At 47.0% G+C, this 15,367-nt stretch overlaps 1 protein-coding gene across 2 annotated transcripts in view; it reads left to right on the forward strand.

The window, feature by feature from the left end:
• The window catches only part of GTF2E1 (general transcription factor IIE subunit 1), a 52,681-nt gene extending 38,742 nt beyond the window's left edge, over positions 1-13,939 (forward strand). For both annotated transcript variants that reach the window (XM_055808539.1, XM_005231089.4), the window contains exons 3-5: positions 3,782-3,983; positions 8,775-9,022; positions 12,251-13,939. In XM_055808539.1, the coding sequence (XP_055664514.1) occupies positions 3,782-3,983; positions 8,775-9,022; positions 12,251-12,681 (881 nt within the window). In that variant the 3' untranslated portion in view covers positions 12,682-13,939. The remainder of the gene's footprint in view (positions 1-3,781; positions 3,984-8,774; positions 9,023-12,250) is intronic.
• The last annotated feature ends 1,428 nt before the right edge of the window (positions 13,940-15,367 follow it).

The raw sequence follows: 15,367 nt of genomic DNA on the forward strand, positions 1-15,367 counted from the left end.
AATAATGCTACTTCTAAAAGAAGGTTGTGGGAGATTTTGAAAATAAATTAGCTTAATGTTTTGTGCCACAACAGTCAAGAATCAAGTATATGATGAGGATGAAGGCTGGAGGAATAAAAAGGTGCTGAAAGGTTATAGTATGAAGTTACAGTGTCATGCACCTAGCATCTAATGCAAATGTCTCCTATAAACCTGGAGTTCATCAACTGGAAACTATGAAGGAGCAAAAAAGATCTGGGGGTGTCGTGAGATTTTGTGATAATTGAGGCAGCACTTTCATGATGTTACCCTGCGATCTTAAAAGGTCTCAAAGGCTATCAGAGAAGCACTAATGGTGTTGGGCTTTGGGGAGAACTCGTCTGGATGCTTGTGTATACTTCCAGCTTTACAGCAGAAAGGTGGGATCGAACTGGAGAGAGTGCCCAGTGAGGCTGCTAGCATGGGCGGGGGAATGGGTGGCTGGTTTGAAAAGGCAAAGAAGAACGCGGGGCTTATTGAGACTTGCAAAATGAAGACGGGGGGGATGCATAACAGCAGTTTGTAAACAGACCTGAAGGATTAACAGCAAGATGGCAGCTAGCTGTGCTGAGGTGTGGTTTTGGGCATTTTTTGGGCATGGTTTGAAATTAATGAGAGTAAGTTTAGGTTGAAAAAGAGTTTGTAAGCATCAGAGTAGTGAGGGTGTGGGGCAGTATCGCAAAGGGCACAGTGGAAGACACCTTGTTGGGCCGGAGGTGAAGCTTGAACCCTTGGCAAAAGGTGTGAGCAGGACCTGGGCTTGGACTCAGGAGGCTGTAGCCAGCTAAATGTGTTAATTGTACCAGATGCAGCAGGCACGCTTGGACATCATGCATGCAGTGCGTGTGGGTGGTTGACCTTATCCTTCTCTCAAGTGAAATCAAGTCATTAGGAATTATCTCGAAATATTCTGGCCCTATACTTCAAAGCTTGAGCTGCTTTAATCTTATTGTGCCCTGGGGAGCCAGATTACCAGCGTACCTGCCCTGGAGAGTCTGGGAGCAGATGAGGAGATCTCTTTCAGATGGCTGGTTTTCAACGTGTACCCAGAGATGTCTGCTGAGGGCCTGAGCATGTGTGGAAAGAGGGGATGGATGCACTTTCCATTAGCATTTCCAAGATGCAGGCAAGCCTCATGTCTGTTTGCTCCAGGATGTCCACTTGTCCTGGTTTATGCAGCATATTTGAATGGAAAACTATTAGTTGTGTAAGGGCTGAAGAAGGAAATACATCGGCGCAGTGGGAACATTGCCATTCTGAGCCTTTGGATGGCCTCCACTTCACATTTGTCACATTGAGTCCATATCTGTAAGGAACATGTGTCACTGCTGATGTGATGTGCCATGTCATAAAAGCTCTGGTGACATTTTGTGACCTCTTACAGTCTAACGAAAGAGGTTTGCAACATATAAATGCCATCTGCTGTGGCAAAGCAACTTCCTGGTTCTCTAATCACATATGCCTCTTGTGAAATGCTGCATCACTTCAAAAAAACCCAGCATATTAATGGAGGAAGCTTGTCATTTCAGTCATTCCCAGGTTCTTTACATAATTCATCTATTAACTTTTTTTTTTCTTATTAAGAACCCTGAGGGGTGGAAGTTGCAGCAAATCCATGATAGCTTTAGGAGTTCCGTTTCATTAGAGCTGTATTTACTTTCTGATTTTTTGGTGCTCTGAATTGGAACCATTCTCCCTACGATCTTAATCTTTTGCAAATACTCATGGGGTTCACAGACCGAAGTGTGAAAAGTCTGAGCTGTCTCAGGAACATGTAACAGGACTTTTGGGGGGTGTAAAAAGAGGGGAGTTTTCCTCATTAATCTGCGTCTGTTCACTTAGTCCATTATGGGAACTGAGATGTGCTAATTATTTTAAATGGATTCAACTTGTTTGCCAGTATGTCATGCCAATAGCCTCAGATGTGGGATAAGGAGATCAAACTTTGGCTTCAGATTTTGCTGGGCTGACAGCTTATATAATGTACAGGTTTTGAATCAGTAGGGGCAATCTTTATAGCCTGAAAAAAAATAAGCAGACTGTTTCATGCTTGGATGGGAGAAAAGAAGACTTTATCCACTTATCCTTTCCTTTACATACTGCTGTTGTTGGGTGCTCTGGCTTTTACATGTAGATAAGGCGGATTTCCTAAAGAGTCTATTGCATGAAGTGTGTACGTATTACAGGTCACGTATACAACACACATTAATTAATGAGTAACGATGAGCAAGAGCTACTTTTGCCAGGGTAGAGGACTGCATCTTTACAGGCTGTGATGAGAGGCAACAGATCTGATTTCTGCCACAAACAGTGCTTTTGAGGGCTCTCCAAGAAGCATGCAAGCATTGTCTAGCCCTCACAGCAATCAGTGAAGAAGTTAGGTCTGGTTTTATCACTGTATTACAGGCAGAGAAGGAGATACACTGAAAAATGAAGTGACAAGACTAGCAAGTCTGTGTAAGCAGCAAAACAAGATACCAGAAGCCTTCATTACGTTGTGCCTGTGTGCCCTGGGCAAACCCCATTCTTTCGACTGTGTTTGTACATAGCATCGGTGATACAGTAGGCTTCATTACTGATTCTAATTCCGATTTTTATACATAAGCTTATTGTTTCCCTGATACGACCTGTTCTCAGGCTCCCCATTGGTAAAAAGATCTTTTCCTTTCTACGCTGGGGTATTGAGAGATGATGCTAGATGTGTAGAGGTGTCACAGAACGGTTAAATTAAACAATCCCACAGGGAGCAGGGAAGTCGAGAAGCCTGTGAGCATCACTCTGGATGTAAGCGTTCTGAGGCGGCACTGGTATGTTCTCAGTCCAGCACTTGCAAGGATAAGTCATTACACCGTGTTGCTCCCCTCGCAGTGGACCATATGGTAAGGTCCTACTGTGCGTGCACTGCCCCAAGGGTCCTACTCGCAGATGGAGCGGTGAGACTGAATAAGCCTGCTGTGGAGGAGTTCGGTAGGTTTTTTGTAACTGCATTGCCATGCAACCATTTCAGTTGCCTTTCTGTTTGACCTGTTTTTATAGATCCTGGTGAAGTCTGTAAAATGAGCTTATTCTTAATTGCCATTCATACAATTCTTATCTTGCCATTCTTAATTTGGAAAAGTCAAGTTGGAGGTTAGGTGGGATAAGTTTTTGCATTTGCTGCTCTGCAGCAATGACTGTTTTGCATGTTTGGGCCCTGAAACATGATGAGAAGCCTCTTATTTTTTTTTTTTTTTTTTCTCTCTCTCTCCAGTAGTTGCAGAATAAAAATGGTTATACCAGCAGCAGTTACTGCAGGCTGGTTGGTGCAGTGTAAAACTATACCCTGTTTCATTGTGAAATTAGCCTGTTCAGGTGGCCTGGGAGATGCCAGCACAAGCACCTGAAAAACAGACGATATGTGAATTCCTAAGAGTATATTGTATAGCCTTTTATCACAGCCCAGTCGTAGCTGACATTTAAAATGTGCAGCATGAAAGAGGGAGTGAGATTAGGAGATGTCTCAGTAGAGGTACTGCAACCCATCTGGGCTTTTCAGAGCGAGGAACTGTACCCACCTGGGTATCACTGGATGGCATCAAAATGCTTGCTTTGTTGTCTGCTTAAATAATAACCAGGTACACTGCGTGTGGGAAGGGATCGTCAGGGGGAGAAAGGCTCTTTAGCATCGAGCTAAGGAGAGAGCAAAGCACTGCTCTTGAAAGGCTGTGTAAGAGCCGGGCCTGCTGCTCTCCTTCCAGTGCTTAGCAACTTTTTCTCATTCTAGGAACTTTCCGCTGTACTTTCTGTGAGACTGAAGTGGAAGAAGATGAGTCAGCCATGCCCAAAAAGGATGCAAGGACACTCGTGGCAAGATTTAATGAGCAGATCGAGCCCATCTATGCGCTGCTTCGTGAGACAGAAGACGTTAACCTAGCCTATGAGATCCTGGAGCCAGAACCCACAGAGATTCCTGCCCTGAAGCAGAGGTGGGAACGCGCCTGCTCTTCTCTCGCTGCGCTGCTTCCTTGCAGTCGGTCCCTCTGCTCTGTGAGGCTTTCCCAGACCTGGTGCAGCCTCTGGCTGCCTTGAGGACTTCCTTGTCCAGCACCAGCTGTGCAAGCAACTGACAGATTCCCCAAGGAATGTATGTTTAGAAGGATACAAAGGGCCATAACCAGTTTCTGCTAAACAAGGCAGATGACTATGCTTCTGGTCAGCCTCCTGCCTGTAGTTTTCCATGGGGTGGGGTACACGAATTACCTGCTGCTGGCTGTGCTGCAGCGGGTAGGTATACCAAGCCCTTGCCGCAGTATTTAAGAAATGCAAAGTGCAGTCGTTCGGCAAGGCTCTCATGAAGGTGCCATCTACACTGTCTTCTTTCTCTCAGACCCTTATCTTTCTTTCATCTATTCCTTTTGCTTCTATCCGGCTTTTGAAATTAAGCTATCTGCGTTCTATACCTTGCGTTTCAAACCCACATGTAACATCATTCTAGTCTGAAGGCATTACTTATAATAAGGGTGCCTTTTTCTTCTGATTTTCTCCTACTTGTTACACACCTCTTCTTTTTGGGAGGAGACTATGTTATCGTCAAAAACTCTTTAAAATGTTCCTACCCATGGGAAATGACACTTTCTTTCAGAACATTCCTAGCTGTACAAAAACAGATGATGTTTAAATAATGCAGAAAGATGTGGGGAGCTGTCAGTTTTGTCAGCTGTGGTGAAATGTGATGCGCTTCTCTGTGTTTAAAATAAATAAATTAAACGCATGGAGGGGGGGATGTACCATGAGGGGAAGCATTCCCACAGAGCCTTGGGGTGCCTGGCTTTACTTAATGGCAGAGCAAGCAGGATACCCTTTTTTTTTTTTTTTTTTTTTCTCTCAGGCTAACCTTGGGAGAGAATATTTCTCATATATTCATGCTAGACAGTTTCTAATTAATATAATAAAAATTTCTTCATCTATTTATAATCTTTTTCTAGCCAAGAAGGTAGCTAATTTTCCTCATCGTTCTGATGGAAAAACAGAAGCAATATAGAGAGGGGAAGAGATTTTTCGAAGGTCGCTCAACATGTCTTTGGTGATACGGGAATTCTTTGAAGCCTTTATGCCCAAGTTGAATCGCTAGACTTTGCTTTAAAAACCCTTTTCTGTAGTTTGAGTAGTAGAACTGGGATAACCCCACCAAAAAGAGGGTAATTTCTCAGTCTTCCCCTTCTGTGCCCAAGAAATTATCACAGCAGAAGTCCAGTGCAGTCCCATGATTAAAACCAGCACCCACTTACTTGACTCTTAAATACTTAAAAACATTGTAAATGATTAATTACTCTGTGCAAGGAATGACAAAATAAATAGGCGGCTTTTTAAATGGTTACTTGAACACAACTTGCTTCAGCACATACAATGATTTAATTATTTATTAACACTTATTAATGCAAAGCAGCCAATTGCATGAAAGCACCGCTGTGAGATTTTTTTTGAAAGTGCCAAACCCTGGATTATTTATTCTCTCTATTTTTATGGACTCTTGAGTGTCTGAAAGCATTGACAAAACTGACATTTGGTGATTCTGAAACAAACAGAAAAGGTCACGAAGTGCCTGTGTCTGGTGTTGGCGCCAACACAGGCGGCTTCGTGTGTTTTCAGGAGACTTACAGCATGAAGCGACCACACTGACATTGCATAACTGTCATTCACCTGCTGTGGGAAACTGGGCTGATCTTCATTTATATCTTTCTAGGAGGTCATTAATTTTCTTAATCTTGGCAGAACATGAATTAGCCCCACAGGTTTTGAAAAAAACCTGCTTTACCTAAGCCCTTCTCTGTGGTTTTCTAAAACAGATGGACCTTAATAACCCCTCCATTTTCTTATGTCAAAATAGCATGATTTTATAGAAGAAAAATCTTCACAGAATTAATTTTCTGTGGTCATGCTATCAAGGACCATGGGTTGTCTGCTGTGAAGTTGAAGCTCTTAAGAGCAGCAAAGTGAAAAAATGCTTTATTTCAAACATGGCACAAAAAGACTTATCCCCATTACGCGAGACCTTTTCTTAATAGTCTGAGCAGGACTGAGATGAAAATTTCAAGCTGTTTCCCCATTGCACAGTGTGGTTTCTGTGGTCCATACCTCACCTATGGCAAGGATTATTTATGTTGCCTCTAAAGGCAGCTAACTGCTCGTTAAGGGATTTCCATCAAGGTAAACCAGCCGACGGGTAACTGAGCAAATGTAGCCACATGCCACACCTGGGCCACTGACCTGCCGCAGCTCCCGACTGCAGGATGGCCATGCGGAGTCTGGACCGAGGGGAGAGAAAGCAGATCCTGGATCTAAGAGAGGGAGAATTTAAGAGTGCATTCCCTTCACCCACTCCATGCTGCTTGTAAGGCAGCTCGCACAACTGGTTTGTTGCCAGCGCCAGATCTGTGGTGGTCAATCCTGTACTTTGGAACGGGGTCGCTGAGCAGTAAGGTCTCCTCTTGCCCTGAGGAGTATTCCCCCAGTCACGTAGTCTCAAGGGGTTGCTCGCTCCTACCAACAGTGTCGCTGAAGATGCAGTTCCACAAACAAGGAAGGAAATTGATGCACGTTGGCAAAGCTCACTGGGGTCTGAAAGTAGTCAGAAAGCATCTAGATGGTTCCACCTAAGTGTAGGACATTGCAGTAGATGGCTTAAAGTCATGGGTACTGTAGGTGTCTCTTAAGGCTTGTTACTTTCATTTTTGAAATGTTCCTGCCATCATGGAATAAGTGTTTTGCTGCTAAATGATACTATGTAGGAAAAAAAGTCCATTTCAAGCATGCTTACGGGGACCTGTGTGCAAAAGCGTTATTAGGCAGTCCCTGGCGCTGCTGAGGGTTTAGCTGTCACGCTGCAGTCGTGGGGAGGGAGAGCTGCATTGTGTATCGTGTGAGGAAAGTGGATTACATAAAATCGTCAGGGAAACGCTAGTTAGAGAATTCTATTGTGTGGGAAGCAGAGTGGTGCTTTTCACAGAACACACGCCTGTCTTGGAGAGCTGAAAGGTACCAGCACTTGAAATAACACACTGGGAAGAAGGTCTCTGTGTGGTTCCTTAGGTTGTATAAGCAATACGTGTGCATGCATCTTCTGCCCCAAAATTCAAGGCTGCTGTGAAGCTCTCCTGGCAGGGCTGGCTGCAGGAGAGAACCAGTTAGTGTGTGGACACGCGCTAACATGGATGCTGTCACGTGTTTTGCGAACAGACCCCAGCAAACCCACTGCTGGGAGGCTGCGAGTAGCCCTCAATCCGACCTGCAGCTGAACACACCAATATTTTTGATCTGGGGAAGAGCGATGATCATCTCCCTATGTATTTTCCCCTCACTGTTTGCCCCTAAAAATCCAGCAGAATTAGCTCATCAAGTAGCGGTTAAGTCCTTGCTGATTAAAAAAGTTGCGCATTACTCAGGTCTTCTCCAACGGCAATCTGATTTTGAGCTGCTCCGTTGGAGGAGGGGCTGTTGGGCAGAAAGCGGTGACCGAGCCATGCTTACTGGCAGCTCCTGCTGCCTCAGCTGGCAGCAGAACAGGGACACTTCGAGTATCCTTGATGGATTTGCTCTGGACGAGAGGAATCCAGGGAGGACTGTTAGCTGTGAAAATCCGTAGGTACCACTGGCTGTCAGATGACTGAAGTGATGTGGCTAAGGGTGGGCAGGCTGCAGCGGATCCATCTCTCTGGGAAGATTAAATGTGATCCTGAAGTAGAGGAACGGTCACATTTGGCTTTCCCCACCCAGAACGTAGTGAGTTTCCGTTCAGCTGCTTTCCCTGATCGATGCATATGTAGCAGCACAGACCAGAGTATTTTAGGCTCATTGCCATCACTGTGCAGAAAATACTCCACCTGATGTCCTCTTCCCATCAGATCCAAGCAGGGATGTTTCTTTTCTTCGTCAGTCCCCTGAGCCCTGGAGAATGTGCTGGTGGCAGCTCCTCTCAGGAAACAAAGGAGGGCTTGGTGACTTGGTGACGGTCATCGCCTTTCTTTCTCCAGCTTTTCCAGAGTAACAGCACTTCTGTCTTGCCTCCTCCCACACACCATCACCGCACAAAGCCCTTTGCCCCGGTCTCTGATTTGAAGGTGCCCTCCCATCTTTCTCCTCTGCCTGGCCTCCCCAGTCCTCCCAGGGCTGTGTCTGTGGGCAGTACATATCTCCTGTGTAACGCAGGAGACATGGCTTATCGTGTCCATCGTCACTCACGATTCAAGCAGAGGTTTGAACTGTGTTTTTCATGGTGGGTTAACTCCTTCACGAGTCCTGTGATTCATCGTGGTTCACACATCTGAGCATGCTGGGTCTCTGGACCTGCCATCGGACTTGTTTAAACTTCAGTGCTTTCTTCCAGTGGTACATGGTTGCTGTGTGAAGGCCAAATAAGAGGCTTTTCCAAATACCAGATCACTGCCCGACTGTTTTGCTACTGTGGCTTTTATTTCAGGGTGTTCTGGGGTTTTATGTTTGTTTTTACACGAGTGTACCAGCAGCTTTAGGGCTGCCTCTTCTTTTCAGTGTCTGTTGTGGATGTTGCCACGGAGTCATGCGGGGTTTGCCATTAGAGATCCCCACGTTCTCCAAACCAGCAAGCTGGTGAAGAAATTCCTGGCACCACATGTTAGAAATGAGAGTGCAAGTTCTCGGTGCAGATCATGGGAGATAAGTAATCGTAGCTGAAGTGTTGCAGGGCTGGCCAAGGAAGGCTTCTGAGCGCTCTGTTTTTCTCTTTTTGAATTTTTATGTAGCAAGGAGCGTGCAGCTGGAACTGGCTCGGGGACAGCAGCTGGCCTTGCAGGTGGACACCATCGGGAAGCATGGTCTACAAAGGGACCATCATACGAGGACTTGTATACCCAGAACGTTGTCATCAACATGGAAGACCAGGAAGATCTTAACCGGTCTGCAAGTGAAGGAAAGCCAGCCAGAGAGAGGCCAATTTGGCTACGGGAGAGCACGGTGCAGGGAGCGTATGACCCTGATGAAATCAAAGATGGTAAGAAAACGCACAGGGCAGAAGTACTGCTCTGCTTATGTGGTGCTTTTAGAGTGCTGTCAAAAACATGTTCCCCTGTGTGTGTACAGCTGCTGCTCCCAACACTCCAGATTTTCTCTGCTCCCCTCTGCTGTGCAAAGCACCTGTGTGTAGGCAGACGTAAAAAAATCTGATTTATTAGATCCAGGATTAAAATCTAGGTCAGTAAAGCCGAGCTGTCCGCAAAATCGTTTCTGGGCTTCTAAAATGTTAATTATCTGTTACATCTTCCACCTTGAGAGTTTATTGCTTCTAGGTGAAGGTCTTTCAGCTTTATCTAGAAAACTGCCTCTCTGATAGGTCACTGATGAAAAATAACTTTTATTATCATTCAGTGACTGAAGCCCACCAGATTTACCAGCAGTGGTTTTCTGCTCTCAGCCTTTTTCTTGCCAATTGTTTTTCAAAATGTGTTTTATATGAAGACTGCGTCAGAAATAAAGCTTCTGGAAGTAGAGTAGGAAGGAAGGTCTGTCACCGTGGCAGGTGAGTCTTCTGTTCGTTTCTCATTATCTTGGCTTTTATTTTCATTTGTGTTGGTATCAGACTGTCTGTAGACCATAGTCAAGATCTTGTAACCGCTAGTAGAAATATTCTGCTTTGGTAAATGTGCTATTTAAGCTTACACACTACAAATAGAAAATAGAGACCTTTTATGATTGTTAGAAGAGTGAATAAATAGATGCCATCTTCCAAGTCATTTAAAGATTATAGACTGAAACTGTTGATGCCCTCGAAAGAGCAGATGGCAAAGGGAACCGCACGTGTGAGTGTGAGACCCTGGAACCAGTGCAGTGATCAGGAGAGGAGTGGAGTATGTAGGTAGAGTGGAAGTGAAGAAACAGATGTGAAATCACGGTCAGAATATATCTAATGATCTTGTTCACCTGCAGCATCTTTCAAGCATACAGATCCCAAAGCATTTTCCAAATAGGAAAGTGAGGTGACTGAAACAGCCTCCTCTGCAGTCTGTAGCAGATGTTGTTACTCACCAGCCATGGTGAGTTCTCACCCCATTTTTCTGCTAGACATTCAGTTCACCTGTAGTTTTATATTGGCTCCTCAGCATGGCTTTCAGTCTACACAGATAAATGTTCCTCAAATGCCACTAAAGGACATGGAGGGGGAGTGTATCTCCTTACGGCACCATGGCATCGCTGCTTAACCTCTGCCGCTACTGAAGGTCAAAGAGGGGACTTGTGGAAATAGCCTGAAATTGCTGCTGCCACACATTTCGGTAGTTCTTGGGGGACATAAACGGGGAGGACAGAAACTTGTGAATGTTGGCAGAAAAGATTCATTGCTTGGATGTGGCAGGAACAGTGCTTGCAAGCAAGACACAGCCCCGTTCCTGAGCCACAAAGCCAGACCTTGCGGAGCTCCCTCAGGCTGTGGTCACTTCACAGCTCTCCGTGCAATGAGCTATGATGTTATTTCACAGAGATGCTCTCCAGTAGCCTCTGAGGCTCGACAGGCACAAGCAACGAGCTGAGCACAAGGCTGCCAACACAACACCTTTGTTCTTCCTTTCAAGAATTTTGCCAGTGTGCTAATATTAGTAGTTGTAGCCGTCACCCGTTACTACAGTTTTATTTACAAGGAAAACACAAGTCCAGTGACATTAAGGGTGGGTCTTTTGGCCTTTATTTTACTGCAGGAAAGGAGTGACCACAAACTCCCTTGGCTTTTACTGCTAAACTCATAACTTACTTCCCTAGTTTACCTGTTTCATAGCATTTTTTCATCTCGGGTTGAAAAAAATAACCAGTGCATTTTTGACCCCGGGAGGATAGGCTTGGGTGCCAGGTGCCTGGATGGGGTGCTGAAACCACGAGGGTCCGTGCCTTGGAGAAGTGGCATTAATGTATGAAGGCAGAATGCCGTCACCTCAGCTCCAGCAGTTGTTCATAGGCAACGTCTTTTGGTGCAAGATGGAAAGTTTGCCACAAGGAATCTATCCTACTTTTTAGGCTGTGTTTTTACATAAGGTTCTCTATTTTTTATTTGTTTTGGTTTTTTTTTTTTTTTTCTTTTTTTCCATACTGCCGCAGGTTTTATTGGTCCTGGGTGGACTCACAGCCCTCTCATCCAATGTAGGATTAGGAGAGGTTTTCTGCAGAATGCCCCCTTTTTGAACAGAATTTTACCTTTTGAATCCATGAACTGCAGACGTCAAACCCTCCCAGCTACTGTGCTGCCAAGCTTCCTGAAAGAGGACACGCGTGTCCGTCAGCAGGGAGCCCGTGGTCCCCTGCAGATAAGAAGTCGGGTAGGGAGCCAGGGTGGCTGGCTGGGCTGTTTCAGCTTGGAGAGCCGGAGCTGGTTTAAGCTGCTGTGCAGCTTGGCTGCAAGCTGTACGCTGCATCCGCCTGATGAGGTAGGTCCTGCTCGACAGCACAGCCACGTTCCTCCTGTAATGAGCTTTTTCCCTTCCTGCCTGGTAGGTGCACCTCTGAGCTTACCAGAGACACCTGCTTGGAACGTTGTTCTGTAACACACAGTTTCCATGTACTCCCCGTCCGCCTGGATTCATCTGCTTCTCCATTTTAATCCTTACGTGGGGAGCTCAGCCTGGTTTGGGGGCTGCACTTACGGTCTGTGCTGGCAACACACAGACAACAACCACCGACAACACAGTTGTCTTGGTCTTGACCGCAAGTCCTCCAGGCTGAGGAAGCAAAGGGACACAAAGGAAACAGCCTGTGCTCAGTCACCTGTGGAACAGCACCGAGGTACTCGCTGTCTCTCTGGCAAGTGGCAGCATGGGCTGTGGGTGCCTGGAAGGGCAGACGCAGGTCCCCAGGGCTGCTGTCTGCTCCACAGCCAGGGAAGCGCATCAGCCCGGCTGGGGGGCACCTGGGCTGGACATCTCCCGCGAGGGGCTAATTTCCAGGTGCCTGCTCCCCATACGTTTTTTGTCTTCTCTTGTGATGTGCTCCTGGCTGAGGCTCCCAGCTGGGAGCTGCACTGACTCCAGACCTCCCAACTCCCAGGACATGTCAATACTTGCTCTGCTGTTATGAGAAGAAACATGACTACCTCTGGCTTTTAAGGGAGAGGAGGTATCGAGAGCGGGTGTGACTTGGCCAGGCGTGCTCTGTGGCAGGAATTCATATGGGTGCAGAAAGCCTCCAGGGCCATTAGGCAGATCTCTGTGAGGAAGCAATCATTCCCTTTGTCTGTTTGCAGGGAGCCGGGATCTGGGTGCCTTCCAGGAGCGTGAGGAGGGCCGGGCAGCTCTGGATGATAACGAGGAGGTGATGCGTGCCCTGCTTATCCACGAGAAGAAGACGCCTTCTGCTTCAACAGTCACCGTCGGAGGTGCTGCTCCTCTCTCTGGTGCCAACGCTAGTGACTCCGAGAGTGAGACAAGTGAGTCAGAGGAGGAATCCCCTCCCCGCCCTCCCACCACGGCCACCACAACATACGGGCTGGAGGATGAGGATGAAGATGAAGAGTTTGAGGTGGTGGCAGAAGACCCCACTGTCACAGTGGCTGGGCGTCCACACTCATACAGCCAAGTGAGCCAGCGCCCTGAGCTGGTGGCCCAGATGACGCCAGAGGAAAAAGAGGTTTACATAGCCATGGGGCAGCGCATGTTTGAGGACATGTTTGATTAACTGCTTCCTGCCGTGGCGTCTTTTAAAAACTGACTTTTTCAAGCCAGAGTGTCCCTAGTAGAACAGAAGACTGACACGCACCTTTCATCCCCTGTGCGCAGGGACCCTGGGGCTTGGGACTGCTAATCTCAGGCATCGTGCTCACCAGTGCAGGGGAGCCGGGCACTGCGCGTGCCAAAACAGGTAGGGGAGGACAAGCCTCAGCAGTGAGGATGCTTGCAAGGTAAAAATCTGCTTTGGGGTGCCCTCCCCCAATTGCTTGGAGCTGATTTTTTTTGCAGATCCTAGTGAAATCCACATCCCTGCCCTCAGAGGACAGAAGGGCTCCGTAGTCTGGTGAGAGCGCTCTGCAGAGGAGGGCTTAAGTCACGTTACAGCTGCCTGTGCTCAGCGAGGGGAGAGGGAAGGACTCGTCTGCCGATGGCGAGCTTGGGCAGCACTTGCAGCTGCCCTACCAGCACCGCTGCCCACCAGAGCAGCTATTTCTAAGCAGACCTGTGGGCAGCCACCTTTTCATGCTCCTGTTCGCTCCTTACTAGGTCTCAGCACCTCAAGTAACTAGAAAGATGCCGAGTGAAAGCCTTGGCAGGCACACACAGCTGCTCTTCGTTCGTGGTTCTGAGCTGTCAGAGCGCTCTGACTTGTCAGGGGACGCTCTCGATTTCCAGTATTGCTGCCTGTTGTGTCTGCCTCGCCCTGTCCGAACTCCAGCGTTGCAGATGGTTCGTAGTGGGCAGGGCTGCGGTCAGGCAGTGCCAGAGAAATGGCATAGCTAGTTGTTCTTTGCAGTCACACCAGGGCCATATCATTTTAAGGAATTATGCAATTTTGAATTCTGCAGTTTTGAATTCTGCTTTGGCACGCTCTTTCACCATAGAAAAATATTTATCAGTGCCTACAGAGCAATATCATATTTTTAATGTTTCTCTCTTCCAGTTGAAAATGTTGCTTTTTAAAATTGTTGTGTTTTCCTATCCCGTACTACAATAAAACAAAATGACAAAATAATTTTTCATGACAGAGGGTAGGGGCAGATCACATGCTGTTCCATTTACATGGGCACCATGAATTTGCTGTTCACTGAGACTGTAAATCTGTTTTATACTAACTATGCTTTCTATGCTCTGCTAACCTTGTAATGCCTCCTTTGTGGTTTTATTTTCAGCTTCTCGATATTTTGAATCCCCTCTTTTTTTTAAATAGTGTTTTACATTTCCTTTTAAGTAATTTTAAAGAGGAATAAATAAACAGAAATTTCTGCCCTTTGTCATCTTCCAATTTGTCATGTGCCTACTTTGGAGAGTTGTTTGCTTATCATATTGATTTACTCCATTCAAGAAAAAAAACAATTTGCGGCTTTCCTTTGAGGGAAGGACTATTTGAAATCCCACTGCTCGTTGTTTCTTCTCACCAGAGCCTCCCTGAATGCCTCCTGGACTCTCCGCACTTCCAGGAAGGATGTTCCATTACCCTGGCACTGTGGGGAGGCCCTTTTTGATCAGCACTTCCATTCCTTTCCTCCTTCCTTGAGGGAAGCATAGGCTGGCGGTGGAGCTCTCACAGACATCCTATTGCTACTTAAAATCGTACTCTTGTGTAGACAGGCTTCCGAGATCTGGTGTCAGTCTTCTAGAGGTCAAGCCATGGAGCTGCTAAGTCAGATTCAATCATCAGCTAATGGAAAAGAAGCAGGGGACCAATTGCGCCTAGATTTCATCTGGTTGAATTCAAGGTTAACACTGGAGAAAAGCAGGTAGATTTACAAAGAGCCGAAGACAGAACCTGAGGATTAACCCTGAACACCGCACAGCTCCTCATGCTCGTAACTCACCAGTATATACTGAGTTTTAAGTCTGCATAATCAAACTGGAGGTTTGTTAAAGCTTAAGTGAAGAAATACTGGCGTTTCCTTTAAGAGCGCTGATACTGCATCTGTGTCCAGTATAATCACGTATGAATAGTGGTTTTACTTAGTAAGCGCATTTAACTGTGGGTTGTACCGTGGTTGTGATTTTTGTCATTTCAGTAAGGTACGTTCTGCGCACCAGGGATGGCAGATTTTAGGGCATGCCTCCCCTCCTCGCCCACCGCTTGCGGCCCTCGGGACTGGGGAGGTCAGAGTACACGAGCAGACGCCATCCGTGTGTCCTGCCCTCTCCAGCAGCTCCTGGCTCTCGGGAAGGACGGCTGCTCTGCGCTGTTCCAGGGGAAGGACAGCTATAGCTGCTGCTGCCCTGTCACGACAAGCGCTGCTTGAATGAACAGCGGCACGTACAATCGATAGGGCCTTTTTTCCCCTGCAGCTGAGGCAGGGCTCTGTGTGCCAGAAGATGAGGAGCGGCCGCTGCTGCGAGCAAAGCCACCCACGGCCAGCAGGTTGGTGCTAATGCACGGGAGAAAGCCGGGGATTCTGAGGAAGGGCCTGGCTGTTCCCTCTGGCTGCTGGGCCGTACATGTGGCACTGATGGCAACCCAGTGACACCGCGAGCCTGGCCTCATGCTGGAGCCTTCCTGGGTGAGTGATCCGCTAACCCCACTCAGAGCAGTTTCTGCGTCTGCTTTCAGCCTGAAGTGCGTTTCAGCTGGCAAGTGCGCTTGAGGCCAGGGCACTGCAGCTCAGGCTGGAAAGAAAAACACATTTCTCAAGCTGCTCATGTTCCTCTTCCTGGAGGTCAGGGGTGCCTCT

The sequence above is a fragment of the Falco peregrinus genome, chromosome 6 (assembly GCF_023634155.1).
Source record: "Falco peregrinus isolate bFalPer1 chromosome 6, bFalPer1.pri, whole genome shotgun sequence".
NCBI classification, from domain to species: domain Eukaryota; kingdom Metazoa; phylum Chordata; class Aves; order Falconiformes; family Falconidae; genus Falco; species Falco peregrinus.